General features: G+C 47.8%; 1 protein-coding gene across 2 annotated transcripts in view; it reads left to right on the forward strand.

Moving 5' to 3' along the window:
- Nucleotides 1–2775: 2775 nt before the first annotated feature.
- NR3C1 (nuclear receptor subfamily 3 group C member 1) overlaps nucleotides 2776–21506 on the forward strand; it is a 68747-nt gene continuing 50016 nt past the window's right edge. The window contains exons 1-3 of one of the 2 annotated variants that reach the window (XM_086621750.1): nucleotides 2776–2807; nucleotides 5130–6318; nucleotides 9353–9355. In XM_086621750.1, coding sequence (XP_086477876.1) covers nucleotides 5144–6318; nucleotides 9353–9355 — 1178 coding nt within the window. In that variant the 5' untranslated portion in view covers nucleotides 2776–2807; nucleotides 5130–5143. The remainder of the gene's footprint in view (nucleotides 2808–5129; nucleotides 6319–9352; nucleotides 9356–21506) is intronic. The other variant, XM_086621749.1, reaches the window with a different exon arrangement.

The following is a 21506-nucleotide window of genomic DNA, read 5'->3' on the forward strand; positions in this document are numbered from 1 at the left end:
TCTGCCCTGGCCAGATCCCCCCTCTGCACATACTGGCCTGTAAGATGTCCTCTGCTCGCTGCACTCTTGTTCAGCGTTCCAGGCTCATGCTGGTGAATAAATTCTGTACAGCAATCTAAAATCAGGTCCTTTTGGAGGAAAGATGGTATTAAGAAACGGAATGATTCATTAGAGAAGGAATGTCCTACCCATTACTGTGCAAAACCAGCTGTAATTAAGCATCTGAGTGTGTGTTTATAAACAGATGTTCTCATCTAAATGTCTTAGAAATAAACATTATTATAAACATTATACGATTTCCCTCAAACTAGAGAAAGTTAAGTGAAGCTAATGTTCAGGGGTGTTCCAGCTCTCCTCCTCAGGCTGATGTTCTCCCACACATACCCCATTTTGAGTTCACCAAATTTCAGGGGTGTTCCAGCTCTCCTCCTCAGGCTGATGTTCTCCCACACATACCCCATTTTGAGTTCACCAAATTTCAGGGGTAGGAGGGCTCCTCAAATGCAAGACAGTTTCTGTCACGGAATACTGACAGAGCAATAAAGTGAAGTAAATATTCCAGGTATAATCCCAGAAGCGCATTAGGATTTCATGCTTCGAGAGACATTCTCGCCTTTATTTAATACCAAGGACCTCTGCAGCATTCCTGTACCTGGGAACAAAGATTTCAGACTATTTGTGAACAGTCTGACTTCTGCTATTCTATTCCCTTGCATGGGAAGAAGTGTTTCCCGTTAGCTGTAAGTTCATTGCGTCGTTCGAAAAGCACCAGAAGACGGTTCCAACTGCTATTTTAAATACATGTAACCTGCACTATGTGCAGGAATTTATGGGGTGCCATAATAACCATTTCTAGATACTGACCGCTTGTCGACACAGTCCTGGTGCACGCATTATATGGGCGTTATCTCCAAGCTCATTTACTTGTCCCAAATCAGAACGATGGATCCTGTCATAAAGGGATAATGGCCGTTTCTCTTCCCTTCAACACCCGAATTTCTGTCAGTTCCAGGGAAAGCCAAAACTGAGAGCATTGGCATTGCTTCTTCTGCACTGCAAGGGCAACCTGTTCCCCCTCGGCTCTTTCGCTGCTTCTCCGAGGCAGCAGAATTTTCTGCTTTGCTGTTTTACTTCATGGATATTTTTAACTCCTGGTCTGCTTCCGTACTGACGATTTCTGGTCTTTTCTTGCCCAAAAATGCCGTGCAGGCACGGCTGGTGGAGCAGGGCTGTCCCAGGAGCGGGCACACCGAGCTGCTGCGGATGTCCCACCACCAGCGCTTTGGGTTTTGACGTCTCTGCGGTCTAAAGCCAACTTCAGACCAGTGCACTACTCTGTTGCTTTTTTTTATTAAAAAAATGCCAAAATCTGTTAACTTCTCAATGAAATGCTGCTGTAACTTGTAAAGTTCACTCATACTTCCCAGTGAAAACACCTGTACTTCCAGTGCTTGCCAGGGAACAAACGTGTGCCTCTCTCCATGCCCCCTCTGTGTCTCCTCTCGTTCCCTCGGCTATCTTGAGGGAACATTTTGAGTTTTTTTGTCTCTCTTCACTGATTTGTCCCCACGCCCTCCATCCCAGCTTCCACCCGCATCCAGAGCTGTCCACCAAGCTCCGCGGCAGCTTTCCCGTGGCTTTTCCCCTCTCTGCAGCGCGGTATCCCGCCCACCCCGCCCTGCAACGCGGTTTCGCGGCGCGGTGCTGCCCCCGGGGAACCGGGCTACCCCCGCGGGGGGGCTCACCCCTTGCCCTGGGGCGGGCACAGCCCGGGCAGCCGCTGCCCTGGCACAGACGGACGGTGCGCGCTGCCCGGGCGCGGGGCGAGACCCGCGGGGCGGCCGGGGTTGGGGGGGGCGGCCACAGCTGCCGCCCGGGGCGCTCCCCCCTCGCTCGGAAGTTGAGGAAGCGAAAGAGGAAAGAACCGGGGCGGCTTCGCAGCTTCCTCGCCTCGGCCACCCCGAGCTGGCGCCCGCCGGCTGCCCCGCGCCCACGGGCGGGCCCTGCGCGCCGCGCAGCCCCTCGGGGGCACCGCCGGCAGCGGCGCTGGGGCGGGGGGGAGCCGCGGCCGTCGGGGAGGGGGCGAGAGCCGCCCGGCAGGCGAGGCGGCGGGCGGCCCCTCCGCGCCCGAGCGCAGGCTGCAGTTGCCCGCCTCGGCCAACAGGTTGCACCGTTCCCCCTCGCCTGCGCCCGGCGGGCGCTGCCCCGCGGTGCCGAGCGAGGGGCGGCGGGGGCCGGCGGGCTGCGCTGCGCTGAGCCCGGCCGCGCGGTGCGGAGCCGAGCCGCGGAGCCGCGGGAGCGGGCGCGCTACTGCCGCCCCTCTCCGTGCCGGCGGACTCCACTCCCTCTCCACGTCGGGGAGGCGGGGGGAGGGACGGGGGGAGGGGGGAGGAGGCCGCCGCCGCCGCTGCCGCCGCCGTCCTCCATTTTGTGGCGGGGGCAGAGCACCGCCGAGCGCGGCGCTGCCCGGCGGAGAGGGACGGGGCGGGGAGGCGCGGAGGGCGCGAGGGGAAGGCAGGAGGGGGCGAAGTCCGCGGAGGCAATTAGCGCTAATTAACGGAGGGGGCGCCGCGGCGGCAGCTGGGACTAGGTCAGGGTCTTGGGCCGGCGGAGGAAAAGAAGAAGAAGAAAAAGGAAAAGGAAGGAGGAGGAGGAGGAGCGGGGGGAAGCGGTGCTGGCCGCCGCGGCCCCCGGAGGGGCGGCTGTTGACTTCCGCCCGCCGCTCCCGCGCCCCTTCCAGCCGCCCCCCGCCGCGGGCGCGATGGCAGTGGGCGGCTGAAGGAGCCCCAGCGCCCCCCCCCGACAAGGTAAGGGGCCGGGCGGGGGTCCCGCGGGGGGCAGAGGCCGAGGCCGAGCCGCGGCTTCGCCCCGGGAAGTTCCCGGGAGACGGGGAGGGGGGTGGCGGCGCCCCGGCAGGAATGCCCCGAGTGCGGGGGGGGGGGGGAGGGCAGTCGAGCCGCCCCCGGAAGATCTCGGGATGGGACGGGAGGGGCACGGCGGTGCCAGCGGCGGAGCCCGGGGCTGCCCGGCGTCCCCCCGAGGTGGGTGCCCGGGGCGGGGGCGCGGAGGACCCGGCCTGGCCGCGGGAGGCGGGGACACCCCCCCCGGCCGCGGGGCCACCGCCGCCTGCCCGGCCCTGCCCGCCGCTCGGCTGCCCGCCGGGTTTGGCCGCCGCTCGGGAAGAAGCGGCGCGGGGTCTGCCCGTCCAGGGGGGCGAGGAGGGGCAGCCGAGCCCGGAGCGCAGCCTCGCAGCCATGGGCTGGTCTTATTTTGCAGAAGTGGGTGTGCCAGGGAGACAGCTCAACAGGTCTCGACGCATTTCTCTGAAAACTATACTTTGCAAAGGAGAATTTATTGTAATCCGGCAGTTTTAAGTATTCGCAGCTTTTCCCTCCTTTGGGCAGGCTCTTGCATCTGGTTTTTGACACGTTTCCTCTGCTGGATGGTTTGCTGCTTTTTTTTTTTGACGCTGGGGAGATTGTCAAATGGAAAACCTACATTTTTTCCTCCCCTTAATGTAAAAAAAAAAAAAAAAGAAGAAAAGAAAATTTAAAAAAAAAAGAAAAAAAAGGGGCAAAACTGGAGGTAGACAGATGTAGGTTTTTTCCCAGTCGCTGTTGCGGTGTCCACCTTAAACGGCTCAGCCATATTTCCATGCCGTTTGCAATCCAGGAGATTTCAGGGAGCTGCCCCGTTCCCGTTTCACGCCGTGTGCCACGGTCCCGGCTGGCAGGCGGCGGGCAGGAGCGTGGCTCCCCAGGCGTGAGCCGGGAGACAGGGCACCCCCTCCGGCGCGGGTGAGGGACCCTCTGCTCCGGCACACGCAAAGGCTGCACGGAGCCGCCTCGAAGGACCGAGAAGGGTTTTCGCATTGAGCTTCTCCTGCTCGGGCTGCTTTTGCCCAGGCTGAAGCTTGCTGGGGCCACCTTAAAATTTTTTCCACGTGGGGACTTTTTGTTGATCGCAGCCTTAACTTTGGCATACAGAAAGCAGCAGCCTTCGTCGGCAGTCTGGAGAAAATGGGCGACAGAGCCAGCGGGTTTATAATTAAGACGACCGTGAACTTGTGAGCGCTCTTGGGTTGCTCTGCTTGGCGGATAATTCCGTGGCCAGGCTGTAACTCGGGCATTGCCTCCTCCTATGGATTGGGGGGGGGGTGAGCTGGTTGCTCTCGGCTGTTTGCTGTCGGTGTTAGGCCGTAGACAAACAGTATAGAAAGTTTGCCGAAGACTTTACAGTTATTTTTCCAAATATTTATGCTCCGTGCTGAAAATAAACGTAGTAAATACAAACAGATGAAACTTAGGAGATTTGTTTTTGGTGTTAGATGTGTTTGGAGAATAGTCAGGAGCTGTTAAAGTGTTTGAAGCTAATAAAAATTCCGCTTTTATTTTTAGTTAGCTTTTATTTATAAATTTGAGGTTTATGTAGAGAATTGTGTTATTTCATGATTCATGAGTTGCAGTTTAAGCTGAGCCTATGCAAAGATTGCAGACTTTGTGTTTGGTGGTGGACAGGTGGTGTAGCTCCTGGACAATAACACAGCACTTAGATTCGTCCGGCGGGAGGTGCGGTGCTGAGAGCTGCCGCGGGAGGTTCCGGCTGCCGTGCGAGTGATGCGTCTGAACCTGCGGAGAGGGACCTGACTCGGGGAAGGTGGTACACATCCTTCTCCCCTGGCCTGCTCAAGGTGTATGCCAGGGAAAGTTCCCTTCCAGAATTTATAAATGGAGTGCTTGAACAATCCTTATGCTCCCTTCCTGGCCAGGGTGGGTGACAGAGCCGGAGAGCGTGTTCAGAACGAGATGTGGTGCAGTCGTCTGATCTGAGCTGCACGCAGGCGGATTTACTGCTTCATCCAGCTTTAGCAGAGCTTTGAGAAATAGACTTCCTTGTTACCAGCCAGAAATAAAAAAAACAAACAAGCAACCAAACAAAAACGTGAAAACAAAACCGGTGGGTTCGAGAAAGACGTGTCAGTTTGTAGCGCGATTTGCTGTGTCTCCGTTCTCAGAGTAGCTAAACCAGGTTCACCAGGCTAACGATTTAGACTTTTTTTTTTTTTTTTTAAAGCTGTTATTAAAATATCCTTACTGTGCTAACTTTGAATGCTTCTGATCTTTTTATAGCTAATGGTAAAGTAATGGATTCCAAAGAATTGCTTAACTCGTCAGATCAAGACAAAACAAGGAAAAATGTGCTCATCAGTACCAAAGGAGGGATCGTGATGGACTTTCATCCACCCTTCAGGGGTGGAGCTACCGTACAAGCCCCTGGCTCTACATCTCCTCTCCCCGCGTCTTCTCAGTCAGATTCCAATCAGCAACCTGCTCTGGCTGACTTCTCAAAAGGATTAGTAAACAATGTGCCTCAGCCAGACCTTTCCAAGGCAGTATCGCTCTCGATGGGACTGTACATGGGCGAAACAGACGCAAAAGTGATGGGAAACGACCTTGGATTTTCGCAGCAGGGCCAAATCGGCATCTCTTCTGGAGAAACAGACTTCAGGCTCCTGGAAGAAAGTATTGCAAGCTTGAACAAGTCCTCGAGCCTGGCCGAGGACGCAAAGGGAGCAATATCTTCTGAGGTGCCACTCGAGCCGGATTTCCCGGGCATGGCTGGTCGCAACGTCCCTCTAGAGTCAGGAACTGCAGTCCAGAGCCAGGTTGGCTCGAATGGCGGCAACTTGAAATTATTCTCTGAAGACCAAAGCACCCTGGATATTCTCCAGGATTTGGAATTGCCGCCGGTATCGCCTGGCAAAGAGCCCAACGGGAGCCCGTGGAGGCTCGACCCGTTGCTCGATGACGGTGGCTTGCTGTCCCCCATATCTGCAGATGATGCGTTTCTCCTGGAAGGAAGTCTCGGCGAAGACTGCAAGCCTCCTATTTTATCTGACACTAAACCTAAAATTAATGACCGTGGTGACCTTTTACCCAGTTCCAAGATGCCAATGCCTCAAGTGAAAACGGAAAAGGAAGACTTCATTGAACTCTGTACTCCTGGCATAAAGCAGGAAAACATGGGCCCAATTTATTGTCAGGCAAACTTCTCTGGGTCTAATCTGCTGGGTACGAAAGTCTCTGCCATATCCATCCACGGCGTCAGTACCTCTGGGGGACAAATGTATCACTATGATTTAAATACTGCATCGCTCTCTCAGCAGCAGGATCAGAAACCAATTTTTAATATCATTCCATCTCTTCCTGCCAGTTCAGAAAATTGGAATAGGTGCCAGGGATCGGGGGATGAGACGTTGGCTCCTTTGGGAACGCTCAACCTTTCTGGCAGACCTGCTTTCTCTAATGGCTACTCAAGGTAATTAGTTTTTGTTGCTCTTTATTAAAACACTACAAGCATGTTTAGCGCAACTGCGTGCGTGCTGGTTTGTTGTTTTGGTTTTGTTTTTTTTCCTTTCGAAGCCAGTCATCCCTTTTTCATTTGTTATGTATGATCAGACATCACCGGTGCATTTTTATTTTGTAGTATGATAGTAGCTTTGACTGAGTACTCAACTACTAGTATTAAAGGTGAGGAAAGAGGAGGGGAGCTGGCATGCTTTAAAAATAATAAAAGTAAAAATAAGTTTTCTAAGATACAACCTAGAGGGAAAACTGAGTACGTGGTAGAAGAATCTATGCCCAAGGCAGTATAGAAGGAAATACTTAAGCGTATACAAAAGCTACTTCATTCTCAAGGGTTAGAGGATCAATCACTGTGGTTTTTTTTTTTTTTCTTTCTGGTGTTACTTAAATGTTATGCACAAAAATAACTTTGTTGCTGGGTAAATTTCTAGAATTGCATTTAAGCTGAAGTAGAGTTTTAGCTTTGCTTGGTACTGCATTTGCCTTACATGGACAAGAAGATTCCGAGTGGGAAATACTCAGCGGTTTGTTTAACAACTGCATTGAAAGAGATAAGAGTATTTGCAGTGAGATTTACACATACCTGGAATTAACTCTTAAATGGAAGGGCAGGAGGGCTTGCTTAGAGGTGTTTTTTGAGAGCAGGGTATTTTAGGGGAGCCGGTTGGGGTTTATTTCAAGTGACCTTGTAGTGGTGTTTTGTACAAGTGACTCAGTGGTGCGATACTCGAGTAAAACACTTTCCCTCTGCCCTTCGGAGCGAGCGTGGTGGTGGCAGCTTTCTCAGCGGGGAGCTGCGTACGGGTTCTGGTTGGAGTAGGAACACCTCGTTGTAGGTTTTCCATAGCTGTTCCTTGCTTCCCCTGCGCTCGTCCAGGCAGTGTTTGACCTCGAAGAGATTTTTTGCTGCGTTTCCGTGGAGTCGTAGTTAGAAAATGGCTCTTTGAGTCCGTATACGTAAAGCCAGTAATTGTAGGCTTTCAGTGGAGGGTCTGGTTTAAGTTTCTGGGTTTTACTGCCCCACTGACGGTCGATCCCCGGAGCGTTAACCGCCAGTGCCGGGGCTCTCTACGCATTGTTTGCTTCATTTTCCCACGGTTGGAATGAGGTGTGTGAGGGTTTCTACTTCGTTTCAGAAAGACAACTTTTAGCTTGATTTCATTCTAGATTTCTTCCGTAGTTTTTGGTTTTTGTAGTGGAGGTGTGGGATTTTTTCCTTCGTAGTGTTTAGAGAAATTTGTAGCCTACGGAATTCAGAAAGGAAAATCAAAATTTGTGGATGCATTCCACTTTTGATACTTGAATATTGAACGTGCCTTACTATTTATTTTGACAGAGTAGAAATCCTTTGTGTTAACCTTTTGCATAATCAGTCCAACTTCATGTTGGTTTTAGTTTGTTTCATGGGGATTTTTTGGTGGGGTTTTTTTATTTTGCTCTCGCTCTATCTTTAAGGGCAATCGTTATAAAATCTGTGTCAAAGCAAGCAGAACTGTTTCTGGGTTTGGGAGGTGAATTTCAGCGACTGTTCAAGTAGGCAGGCTCCTCGTAGATCATGGAAACGTCACTTGAGAATACTTCTGCCAAGTTCACGCATTGTTTTTATCTTACAGAACTGTTTGGGTAGAACCGAGCACGTTCCCAGCCGAGTGGTTTACACGTAGATGTTTGTCCGGCTTTTGGGGAATGTCATAACCACAAATTTTTACGTACTACTTCTGGTAACCTTGTGACAACAAACCCAGTGAAGCGACTGGTGTGTACAGGACACATCTGGTCGCAGAGTGAAGCGGGCGGCAGCGCCAGATGTTACCGTTGCGTTGATGGAGCGGTTCTGCGGCGCGTGTGTGCTGGAGCCGCGCGGGCAGCGGCCACGGCCGGGGGGAGCTGGGGGAGCCCCCGGCGCGGCGGGTGGGTCCCAGGGCTGTGCCCACCTCGGGGCAGCGTTCGTGCTTCCCGCAAGGTTGTTGCATGTTTATTGTTTTCTTTGGCCTTAAGATAATGTGTGTTTTTTGTGTTTTTTTTTTTTTTTTTTTCCTTAATTTGAGGAATGTGTAAAGAATTTTGGGGTGGCTCCTGGTTGAGTTTTCCATAAAAATTCATTCTTTGTAGTCCTTGTGGAAGCTGTTCTTACTTCCCAAGGATTTTTACACACTAAAACTACCAAGACCAATTCTAAAACCAACATTGTTTGGATTTGCTTTATTTTTTTTTTTTTTTCATAAAATAAAAGCAACTCCACCTTCTTTTTAAAATGTTTGAGATATTAATGAACCCTGGGTTTGAAGCAGGAATTCTCTTTCTTCCTGAACCTCATCAGAAATATTTGGTCTAAACTGGGTTAGTTTAAGGTGACGTATTGTGGATTTGTTTGTTTATCTTACAGAAGACTTAACAAAATTGACATTTGTTTCAGAAACAAAGGAAGGACTGTTTTGCCAAGTTCCTGTCATCTTTTTTTTTTTTTTTTCGCTTAGGTACTGGTTGTGTGAGGTGAAGGCTGGGATTTTGAGAATTCAGAATTTCGATTTCCAGTAGGAAATATCTCTGGTGTTGGTAGAATTACTTTACTGATCGTAACATATTAATTATATACTAAACATGTGGGAAGAAAAGCTGCAGTTCTGGTGTTTGGGTAATATTTAATCTGGCTGTTGCAAGGGAAAGCATGTCATGTCTCTTCATAGACACGCGGTCTTGAATTGGTGTCATGCGATTTTTGGGTGATTTTGCTTCTAAGGACAGCACAGCGTGCGGTCGTTAATGAGACAAGGGATAATCAGGACCGAGAAAACCAATCAATTTCCCTATGGATGGCAGGAGGTATTCTGGAGTTGACAAGCAGAACAGGAGCTTCGGATGCATGTTGGACGTGATCGCATCGGCAGCAGTCCATCCCTTGCCGTCCGTACTGGGGGTTGCTGAGGACCCTGCGAGCGCTGGTGCTGGTGTGCAGCGCTGGGAGCTGCAGCTCCGTGTTCCAGCAGCTCGTACTCAAAACCTGCCGGAGCGGCAGCGAAGCTCCAGGGGCAGCAGGACAGCTTCGTGGTGGGGCAGCTTTGGCGAGGTCTCCGCTCGGAGCCAGCGAGCTGCTATGGATCGCGGCGGAGCAAAGCAAGGAGGTGGATAGAGTAAGGGGAGGGGGGGAAGTAACTGGGAAGCTTTGCCTTAGATTTGATTTAATAGTAGAAGTGGGACAGCATCGGGAAGAGGAATAAAACAGACTGAAAGCATTTGGTGAATGCTCCACTGAAGAATTAGCGGGTTTGATGGTGCCTGTCTCTGATGGGATATTATTTGTGACTTGTTACACAAATGCCAGTGAAAATTGTTAAATTCCGAGGAAATTCTTTTAGCAACACACACTCGTAGGGCTCTTGCACGGGATATACATTAAATCCATCGCGCGACTTTTTTATTCCTCTGACTTCTGGCGCTGGGGCTTGTTGTGGGGGAGCGAAGGACGAGCGGCAGCGCAGCGACGCAGGGGTTTCTCTCTGCTTTTCCTCCCAGCCCACAGCCGGGATTTACAAAAACTGGGCCCCACTGGCAGTGTTACGGCTTCTCTGGTTACGTTTGAAGTCGTTCCTCGTACTTAAGCTTGTGGGGGGGGATAAGGATCATTGAGGAAGTTTGAGAAAGGGCAAGAGCTGGGAGAAGCCGTGAAAGAGGAGGAGAATCTGGAAGAGAGGAAAGAAGTTTTGCTGGTGGGTCGCAGCCCAAAGCCTTGCTTCTGGGAGAAGTCACCTTCCTGCCGTCGCTCTTCAACTGGGATTTTTCTTGGACTCGGGACATTTTGCTAGAAGGAAAGGGGGGAAAAAAAGAGATCGTTTGCTAGAAACGGTAAAGGTCAGTTGTCCGTTTGTCTTACCGCCTTGTTTCAGCTTGGCTTTTGTCCAAGGCCGGTGGCTTGGCACGGTTGCATGTAGTACTTGAAATGTTGTCTGACTCAGCACTATATCATGTATGGTACATATGGAAATATGTCTTTTTTTAATAATCCTGTTTTGATATAAAAAACAGACTTGTTATTTGGAGGGCGTGCTCAGGGTTTCAATAATCTGTTGTGATTCGTCAGCTTAATGTAATACTGTACTTGGGGTTTGAGTTTTGGAAATACATGACAAAAAAAAAATCTGATTGTTTTGGCAGAAAGAGATGAATGAGGAATTTTCTGTAGAACGTGCTATAAGGCGCTATGAAAAGGTAGGCAGGTAAATGATAGGACATGTAAGATGTAATCCACTTTTTCCAATTTTAGGTGGTCCATTCAGCTAGCTGATAGCTGAGTAGGTTTTTCTAAGTCCAACCCAAATTGCTTATTTCTGCTAATTTGTTTCCCCCTACAGTGGTCTCTACTTTAAACCTAATTCTAGCTTACAAAGCACAAGTTCATTTTTATTGCCCATTGCATTGGTTTGATGCTTATTTTATCCACCTTAAGTAGTGGCTTAACCCCGTTGCACTCTTCTGCTGGCAGTGAAAGCAAAACTATCGTTGAACCAGCTCTACTCACACATCTTCTCACAGGTGTGAAGTATATGTATTACACAACGCCTAGATCATATATTTACTGTGTTAAAGATGATTTTACCCAGTGAAAGCAAATTGTCTTGGAGGTGCAAATGTCCTTTCTCACTTTGACTGTTACTGCTCATTCTGGAAACGAAGAAGTGGTAACTATTCTAGGCGTATATGTAACAGCAAACTAGAATTATTTCTACGTTTTAAAAGGTTACCAAGCGCTTTCTCTTCCTAGGTCCCATTTTACAGCCACCACCTAGCAGGTGGGCCTGTGAGGACTTCCTCTGTTTTTAAATTTATTTTTTTTAAAATGTTGTCGAACTCCAAGTAGTGAAAATCCTAGAGGAAGAACCTGGCACTGCTGTCTTGGGTGTAATGCTTGTACCAAAGTTTGACTGTTCACGTTGGTTACGCTGTGCCAGATGAGATGAGCAGTTTCTCTTGTGTCCCCACGAGACTCAGCCTGTCTGTCCGTGAGCACCGTCCACCAGCGCACGTGCTTGACCTAGTTGAGTTTCCAAGGTAGATGCTGTCGTTCCAGCAGCCAAAGCTGCAGTTATTTGGAGGTGTGATGGGAAGGGCTTCAGGTGGGGATACCTTCACAGCTCCTCACTGCCTCATTCGTAAGATGCAGTTCAGTGGAACGGCTGCTGTACTGACCACTTTGACTCCTCTGGTATGTTGGTTGCAAGAATTTTAGCCACAGTCCTTTATATTTTCTTCTTTGTCGATCTACAATGTTCAATCAAGAAAGCAAACTTTTGACTTGTTATCCTCTTATTGTAAGCTGGTCATAAAAAGAAACCAGTGGATTCTTTTTAAACTTTTTTTAGTGGTCTGTGGCTTCTGGGTCTCTTTGGAGTGCTTCTTGGAGCAAACGAGGGATCCAGTGTTGGCGCTTTAGTGCAAAATGTGATTTGGAGCCTTTTTTCTTAGGACATTTTGTTAAAGCTCTTTCCCACTGGCCTGACAAAACATTCATTCTCGCACCACTGGATGTTACGATCAGTGTCTTCTCCACAAGCCTTACGAGAGGAGAGCAAGTTCTCAGCACTCAGAAATGTGCCTGGGAGAAAACGAACATGTGTTTCTCGGCAGTAACTTTTCTCCTCACAAAACCCTTGCTTGTGGAATATTGCAAGACACGATTATATCTCCGTTTGTTTTCTGGGGTAGATGAGGGCTGCCTGAGCTGACATCCGACCGCCGATGTGCTGGTCTGACATAACGTATGCGTTCTGCAAATGGTCCCGACATCGCTATTCTTGACATAAAGAACTCACCAATAAAATCCTGTTTTCAATCCAAATTCTAAGCAATGGGAAGATCTTTGTAGAGCTGTAGTTACAATTATCTTGGTTTCGTGTTATTAAAATAACTGAAAGTGTGGCGCCTCTGGCATACAGAAGTGAACTTTAATACGCATTCATAAAATGACCAACCTCTAACTGTTCCTAGAAACACAGAAACACGTGTGTGTGCAACGAGGTAGTTTCTGGGAAGAATATGGAACTGTGCAGTAAGTACCCTGTGCGCCAGACCCAGGGAGCTTGTTGTGTTAAGCTCTCTTTGGTTTTATAGTCTTTGCCTCCCGGAGTCTGGCAGCATACACAAATTTCAATCTTATTTACTGAAGTATTAATGTATCGCATTGTTGTATGTGCGGATTATTTGTGTTCTCATCGCAGCGGTTTTCTGACTGATTCACTGTAGTATGATACCCACTTATAATACAGCCTCTGCTTAAATAACCAAGACACTCGTAGACCAGGAGTTAATCCTGTTCCCAGTGCTGGGTTCTGGAAATACTAGGCACATACTGTCAGTGGATAGCCTCACCCCCATGGGACAGAAGTGAACCAATACAGCTGGAATAGATGATACACAAAAAAAATAATAAAAAAAAAATATTTCAGCTCATTGTCTTGGCGCTGACTTCACCTCAAGTAGTTTCAAATATCTGTAGGAAAAAAATTAAATGCAAAAGTTACAGTTGCTTTGCCCATGTGTGAGGGTGAGGCAAATTGTGACCACGGCTTTGCTGGTCACCTGCGAAGGAACCTCGGCAGAGGGTAACCCATGTGGAGCATGCTCCCTCCCCGTGCTGGAGCACTTAAGTATCACAGACTTAATTGAAAGAAGATGGAAAGACTGTGGATGTGCAGCTCTTGCCACCTTTCTGCAGGAGCAGGAGAAGGTGCGGGTTGTCCCCCGTGCGTAACAAGTCTGGCATCGTGAGGTATGGTGGTTACTGAGGGGTGAGTAATTGTGCTCCCAGAAGTAGTGTGTTGGGAAAACAATTTAGTGCAATTACTTTGTCACTCCTGGAGGTTTTTCTTCTTACCTCACCTTCGCTACAGAGAAGGTGTAATGTTGTGCACGTGCCTCCTGCATCCCTACCCGGCTCAGCCGACGCTGACCTCTACCGTGACGTTTTCTGCCAGGGTTATTTTCCTGGCTGAAACGGCGTCTTCCTGCGTGGGAGCTGTGCGCTGTACTGCTTGAAATATGACTATGTGTGCTGTGACCAAAGCACATCCCCGCTTCTGTTGTGGCCTGCACCTCTGGATCTATCACATGGCCACTTCACGTGTCCCGGCGGTGTGTGCTGGCAGTAGCCGTGAGGTGTAGCTGCATCTTCACCAGCTCTTGCTCGGGGAGAGGTAGCGCTGGTTAGTAGGGCGAGTTCGATTTTGTAACGTTGGTGGTGTCAGCTTCTCTTGCTGCTCTTATGTGAGACTCAAGTTTAGGTTCCAGGACACAGCGTTACTTGTCCAGGATATCATGTCGAGTTTTGTAATAATGGTTCCTTAAATCAATAATCACTACAATTGTGTGGATTTCTGGAGGAAATTGTGCTCTTCAGAAGCCCTCTTGACATCTTCTGTGGAGCACATTCCTGTACCAGCCAGCTGCGTTCTTAATGTAGTCTGTGTAAGTGGTTATAAAGCTCCATATGTCCTTATGAAGCTCTCAGTCCATGTCTTCCTAGAAAATTTTAATTCTGATGCAATTTGAAATATCCAACAAGCTGCTGACATTTTCTTGCGGAGATGCAATATTATATGCAACTTCCTCTTTTTGATCAAAGACCTCAACCATCCTGAGATTGCAAAGGCAGAACTGCTGTTGGGGAAGGATTTCTAAAATAATAATAATAATGTCCTTCCTGAATTTGGTTCACTGCTACTGTAATTTAGTTAAGAAACTGAGTTCCACGTTAGATTTTACAGTAACACCTTCTTCATACTACTTGCAATAGTTTTGTACAGTTACTGTGTGTCAGAAAACAGCTGGAGACCGTTATCATAGTTATGCATCACAGTCACACAAGATTTAACATGAAACTTCAGCAGCAGGGCACAATTTACTCTTCTGTTGCTTTTTACAGCTATTTCGTATTTCTGGTTGCTTTCATTTGCGTGACAATAAGTTCTGTCATTGTCCTTATCTAAAAGATCGGCTGTGGTGGGCTTCTGGCTGCGTCAGGGACCTCGCTCTTGTCTTGGGTTAGAAACTTGGGGGAATGTTGGGGTGTTCTGTATGTGTGTGCCTGTCTCTGAATATTTGAACACCTGCTTCTCCTGGAAGCACTCGTTGAGAAGAGGGGTTTGAAGGTGGATGACCTCTCTGTTCACAAGTAGGCAGTAGCTTGGTTCCATCTCTTTGGTGGGGCAAGAGGGGCGTGAGAATGGGATGTCTGTGGTCAGAAATCTAGTGAAATTTGTAGAAAATGAGTTTTTGGTCTTGGATCAGAATCCTCCATCCGTTCTGCGGCTCCTTTCCCACTGTGTGAATTGTGTGTGATGGGATTCCTTCGCCCTCTTCCCCCCTAGCTGGATGTTTAGAAAGGAGACGTAAAGACCCCCTTCCAGTACTTACAGGGGGCCTACAGGAAAGCTGGAGAGGGACTTTTTACAAGGGCATGTAGTGGTAGGACAAGGGGCAATGGATTTAAACTGAAAGAGGGCAGATTTCGGTTAGATATGAGGAAGAAATTTTTCACTCTGCGGGTGGTGAGGCACTGGCACAGGTTGCCCAGAGAATTTGTAGATGCCCCATCCCTGGAAGTGTTCAAGGCCAGGTTGGATGGGGCTTTGGGCAACCTGGTGTAGTGGAGGGTGTCTCTGCTCATGGCAGGGATTTGGAACAGGATGGTCTTTGAGGTCCCTTCCAACCCAAACCATTCCATGATTCTATGATTATGTAAATTGGTCACAACATGTTTTAAACCAACACATCTACTCCGTAGGCATGTTATGTATCACTGAGCACCTGTGTATTTTTTTCCTCTTGCCTGTTTTTGTTTCTTTCTAAGAGTTTTCTCTTACCTTTCTGAAGCAATAGCTTACTAAAGCCATCAGCTAAAGGTTTTCAATAAATCGGTGCTGAAAACGTGCATGTGCTGCATAGACGTGTGGATTTGTTATGCAAGAATGCAGTCCGTGCATGTTAACTTAAAAAAAACCCCACAACAACTTACTTGCAGACTTTATATTTCATGTCCTGATTTAATTTGCATATTTCCTAGCTGTTCTTTTCTCTCTCATCTTTTTTTCTTGGGTTTCTTTTGCTGCCAGGTCCTTTGATGGTTTGTTTTGCCTGTTGATTTTCTGTTAATCTTGTGTTATGTAGGGATTGCTCCAAAACTAACTGCATCTTCCCAGTGTGAGATTGATGTACTTGTAGATATAATTTGACTTTTTTTTTTTTTAAAGAACTCTGCATCTTGGTTCTCTTAAAACGTGGAGTAGATTAGCATATAAGCCAATATAACATACATAAGAAAAACAGTCTTATCTGAGAACACAGGTGTTTAAAAATGCTTTGCAAATTGGAGATCCTGAACTTGGTATCCAGAAAAGCTTTTAGATGCTGGAGATGAGTGAAGGAGTATGGAATTTCATGTCACAGTTTAATTTTAGTGAGATAATAAATGTTTATTGAAATAACAAATGTTTATTGAAATAACAGCAGATTGCATACGAAACGACCAATTCAGATGCTGAATGCTAGAATTCCTTACAAATATGTCTGTAATCAGTGGGAGAAACTTTACTTAATAGGAAGATTAAGTCAACAGGTAAGTTGGGTGCAACCAGTTAGTGCGGGGGAGCTGGGAGGAGGTGAAGGGGCCCTCTGCTTTGGGCAGGGTGCCGGCGGCTCGGGGAAGGATCAGCAGTTTGTGGAAGGCAGGTAGTGCAAACGTGGAGCACGTAAGCTGGTGGCTAGAGGAGGAGGAAGGGGGAAGTGTATTGCCTGTTTGTAAGTGGTTGCAGTAACGCAGGTGGTGGGATGGAGAAGACCTTTGGGGAGCCTCAAACCCAGCCCCTTCTGTCATCCTACCTTTGTAATACACGCAGCTTGCCAACCCTACTGGTGCTTTTTGTGTTGACAAGTGATGACTCACAACTGGCACCAAACAGAAGATCTTCTGTCCAGTATAGGACGTAGCCTTGTTTTCCGTAGGCTCTTAGAGTGACCGCAGGCTGTAGTGCCACGGCCTTCCAGAGGAGCCATGTAGGGGTTGGCACTTGCTCATGCCAGTAGGCGTCGTGGCCAGCGCTCACCAGCGAGGTGCTTGTGTTGAAGCACAGCTCAGATCAAACTGCGAGGCTGACCCGCTGGTGGTACAGGAGTGCCTGGGGTGGGCACGCTGTCCGTCCGCAACGCCGGCGAGAATCACGCACGGAGGGTGACTGTTACGTAACGTGGGGCTGCTCCGCGTGGACTCAAAGAGAAACTAAAAGCAGGAAGAGGAGGCGTATGCTACTAGGACCTTCTTCTGAAGCGTTCAGGGCTTTCCCTGCTTCCATAGCCTGTCACTGGCATGGAGAGGCCGACGGTCGCAGCCCTGCGGGGTACGCGGTGTGCCCCCTGCCTCGGGGCGGGGGTCAGGGACACGGCCGCGTTTGTGGGCTGAGGGCGAGGGGCTGTGCTCGAAGAGCAGAAGAGAGAGGTGTTTTCAGTGGTAAAAGATGGAGTTAAAGACTGTCCTGAGTTGGATCTGAAAGCTGGGGGGTTGTTTAAAATAGCCGGAAGAAATAAGCTTTTTTTTATCATAAGTACCATGAGAAACAGCTTCACTGTGATGTAACGGTGTTCTCATGAATGCAGGAAACTGTTCTGTTATCAAATTTTAACTTTTAAAAGGTTTTGAGATCTTGATAAACTCCAAGAAGATATTAATGACTGATTTTTAGCGTGCTGTTTTATTTATTTAAATGATCATCTCTGGTTCAGGAGAAAACAGCTATGATGATGAAGCTTCTGGCTTCAGGAGAAAACAGCTATGATGAGGCTGAAGGGCTGCACCACTTTGTCTTAATTCTTTAATTTTGGTAAAAGAAACTACTGTGTTTCATTTAGCTCAGTAGGATTAGGTCTTACGAATATGCTAAATTATTGTAGTGAAGAGATACTTGCTATGGAAAGAGTGGTTTTAAATGGAATAAAATACAAAGAAAGAAAAAGTGAAAGGTCATTAAGTTGTACTTACTTGAAAATAAATTAAGCAAGTTTGTTTTCACTACTTTACTTGGATTTCCAAACACATATAGATTAAAATCGAATTTATAAAGAATGACAGTGTATCTTTTTTTGCCCAGTAATTTTATAAATTTTGGACAAAAGGAGAGACTTGTAATGCTTTTTGTATTATTTGCTTTGACCAAACAGTACCGATAAACTTAAGGTTTAAAAGAAAAAAGAACATGAAATTGTATGCTCTCTGTTATTCGAAGTGGCCCAAAGTGGACGTATGTGACAAATACAGTCTCACGTGGTGCTGCCTACAGACAAAAGAGCTGCTACTTTAATACATATTTCAGCAAAAGCATTTCTCTAACCTGTTCTACTTCGTTACAGCCTGGGCCAGGTTTCTTAAAGGTCATTTGGCCACACTGGTTTCAGTGGGAATTATCTTTCTTAAAATCTGAGTCCTGGTTTGTTGTTTCATTTTCATACAGTTTTCTGAATTCTGCCCTTCCTGAACACGTATTTCTGCTAAGCCCCACACATCTGCCATTTTCTAAACTGACAAGGGAGCTATTCTGACACCTTCATGTTTAACAAAACCAATCTAACAAGTTTTGGAGGGAATTAACTTTCCGTACTTAGACAAGGCTGTTCAACTGGAGTGCCAGGTTATTTGCAAGTTTCGTGCATGATTTAATAAAAATCAAATTCGGTGCTAAAACTGCACATATAAAATGGAAATGTTGTAAAAATTTGAATGCTCAAAGTACTTTATTTTAAGTAGCAGAGCACTCTTTTTTTTTTTTTTTTTTTTTCAGTAAGCAGTTAATATTAGGACGCCTGCAAGATGACATTCTTACTCACACTAGATATTTGACAGCTACTTCCCAACCAGAGCAACTGGTTTGACAAATGAGCTTGGACCTATTTTATCACTTTAAAGGTTCTTCTTTGTAGACTCTTTTAACATGTTTAAGGTTGACGCATCTGATGTTTTAATAAATAGCAATCAGGAGGTTGGAATTTTGCTAATAGTCCACTTGTTTTTGTGACTTGGTTCGTTCCAACTTGCAGAACAAAGTGGTGAAGTTGCCCAACATAGCGCTGGGAGGGAGGAAGTGACTGGGGTTTCTATTCCTGGCTGACCCCAGCCTCGAAACCGAGGAAGAGCTTGAAAGGAAATGCAACATTTAGCTCTTTGAATCTTTCCAAGCATTCGTAAGTGCCACCAGCTCTGTCTTCCTGTACGCTGTGTTTAAAGATGTGGACCTCTCGAAACTGCTGTCCTGACTTAAAAATGAATCGGAACACGTAGCTAAGAAGGGAAGCCCTAAAACTTCATGGAAATAGGCAGCAAAACTGCAATTCTAAATTTTATCAAAAGCATTTCAACAGAGATGTTTATTTCCCAAACTATTACTGCTAGTGTCTTGAAGGAGATGTGTATTTGTTTGACCCATTTTTTGTTTAAGAACAAACTTGAGTTTCCTTTTTTTTGGCTCGGGGAGTCTCTTTCCAGGTTCTGTGTTAAGAAAGGGAAATAAGTTCAACAAAGTTTTTTTTTCTTCACTGGTATTTTTCCTGCTTAAATCTATTCGGTAGTGGTTCTGTTTTTGTGAAGATGGAATAACTCCTTGTCCGTGCAGTGGAATAATGACTTTGAAAACGTGATCTGAGCGTTCCAGTGCGTGTCCCCGCCGACAGAAGCTGCTGTCACTGGACGGTGTTTTTCTGTGGGATGGGATCAGATTTTTTGGATTTGGTTTGGTTGTGCAGTCAAAAGATCTGCAGAGTTTTAAAAACCCTCAAAGATAAAAAAAAAAAGGTGGTTGTGTGCCATGTAAGACTTCTTGTGACTTTGGAATATCCCTTCTAAACACACGTAACTCCCTACACGATGCCTGATGGTCAAGTGCTAATTGTGAGGTGGATTTTTCCAGACTGCCTGAGGGGCTCGTCCGGGCAGGTGGGTGGGTGGTAATGAGCCGTGGGCCTGGGTGGCATTTGCCCAGGGGTCCTGAAGGACCTGCCAGCCAGCAAAGATGACCTTTCCGATAAACCAGCCGCTGTGACGGGGCTGCTGGTGTGCCTCCTGTTAAAAATGTGGCTCCACGGGACTGGAGTTAGTGAGTCTGACTTCTGCCCTTGGCGAGGTGGCGGGTTGTAGGGCCGTAGGGTCAGCGAGCGGGTCCTGTAGGACGGAGCTCCTGGGAGGAGCACACCGCCGCGTCTGCCGCACTGGGGTCCGGCAGCCTGCGGCCAGGGGAAACCCAGTTGACCTGGATATGTTTGAATGATCCATTTATTTTCTCTTTTAAGTCTTTGAGGTGCTTCCTTGCCAGAGACCGTTTAAAAAGAAAGAAACCAACAAAAGCCCCCGAGTTGTCATGGAACTGGAAGGGCAGTTCTTTTGTGGGCTTCAGAGCTGGTTAGAGAGCGGGCGGCGAAGGGCAGGATTTAGCGGTCGCCTTTCGGGATAAGGCGACTGCGCGGTTCCCTGCGGGTCGGTGCTGAGACGGGGGCTGAAAGGGAGGGAGGTTTCTGGGGTAGCTGGTCCAGAACTGTTTTGGGTAGCTGAGTGCCGGGCAAGAAGATGCTCCGAAAGCGTAGGGAGCACCTGGACCAGCTGACGGGGAAGCCTCCGGCTAAAAAATGTAGGGTCGTGTGTCCAGGGAAAACCATCCGTCCGGTGCAGAGCTCGGGGCTGGCACTGGCGCTCGGGAAGGGCTTCTGGGTTGTCACTGGTGCTTTTGTGGAATCCCGAGCTGGGCGTGCAGCAGCAGCCCGAGAGGTAAAAAGGGGTTTTACTGCCCAGCGGGACCAGCGGAACGGGCTCGGGCTTGTGCCGTGCGAGCCGCGCTGCGCCCGCGTCCCCGCGTCGATCCGCACTGCCGGTTCGCGAGGGGGCGGGTGAGTTCTGAATTTACCACCAGAATACTCGCCAGATGTGTTTGCCTCCAGTGCTTAAGAAATCGTCCCCAAACGGCAACAAGCCGAACAGGCACAATGGAGGGGAAGAGTGTCGGCAAAGAGAGCGCGACGTGTGATCGTGTTGAGAGTGAGGGAAATCCGTGGTGGTTGTAACGATGTCTTCCTGCACGTGGTTTTTTCCTTGTTGGTGTACTCACATATTTCCCCCCACCCCATGTGTTAAATTCCATCTTTAAAACTGCAAGTAAGTCAAGGTAATTACAGGATGTAGGCTGTTTGAGCTGCTGCCGAAGGAGACTCCTACATGCTTGGAAGCCATCCTTCGCGCGTTTCATACGGTAGTTGTAGTCCCAAAGGTGTCGAAGAAATGAAAATCTTCTATGATAAAGATAGGTTACTCTGTCACATATGTTACCATCAGTAATTCTCCCTGGCTGTTGTCATCCTGTTTCCGTCCCGGCGCTGGGGAGCGTTGGTTTGACTCCTGCACTGCTGCCAAAGCAGTCAGACCTCCTTTTTTGCCAAAATCAAAATTCTTTTCACTGACGTCACTGCTCTCTCTCTAACTTATCTGCAATGCGTTTCTAGTAAGAGAAGAAATATGAATTTAAAAGAATTAGTAAATTTTTTTACGAATGTAAATGTAACATTTAGAAATATTTTCTACAGATACAGCATATATTGTCATTCGAGAAAAATCAGAAATTGACAGTGTTTTAGCCATTCCAATAATTTATTTATATTTATTTTCTGATAGCAAAGGCTAGAGCTCGGTGCTGTTATATTTACAATCACTCTTTCCTCGGGAACACGGTTGTGCTTGTTGTTCCTTTGTCAGCAACGCTTCCTGCTGCTTCTAAACCCCTCGTTTGGAAGATGCGTTGGGAATCCTTCCTATATTTCTTCCCTGAGGGTTTTTTCCCATTCTTTCTAAGCAGAATGATATTGCAAAGTATTAGTTGCTCAGACTTACCCGTACACAACGTGTGAAAAGTTAAAGTAATGCACACGAACTGGTGACTAGATGCTGCGTTGGTAGACGCCGCTGTTGAAATCAGAATTATCAGCTTCTCCAGCTGGTATTTTGAAGAACTTTTCGTGCCCGTAAGTGAGACTGGGAGTAGCTGATGACACCATCCTCCCTGCGTGTGCCTTCGCTCCGGTGCACGTTGCTTTGCTCTTTTGCTCTTATTTCTGGAGCTCAGGCGA

This window comes from Tauraco erythrolophus, chromosome 16, assembly GCF_009769465.1.
Source record: "Tauraco erythrolophus isolate bTauEry1 chromosome 16, bTauEry1.pri, whole genome shotgun sequence".
Classification (NCBI taxonomy): domain Eukaryota; kingdom Metazoa; phylum Chordata; class Aves; order Musophagiformes; family Musophagidae; genus Tauraco; species Tauraco erythrolophus.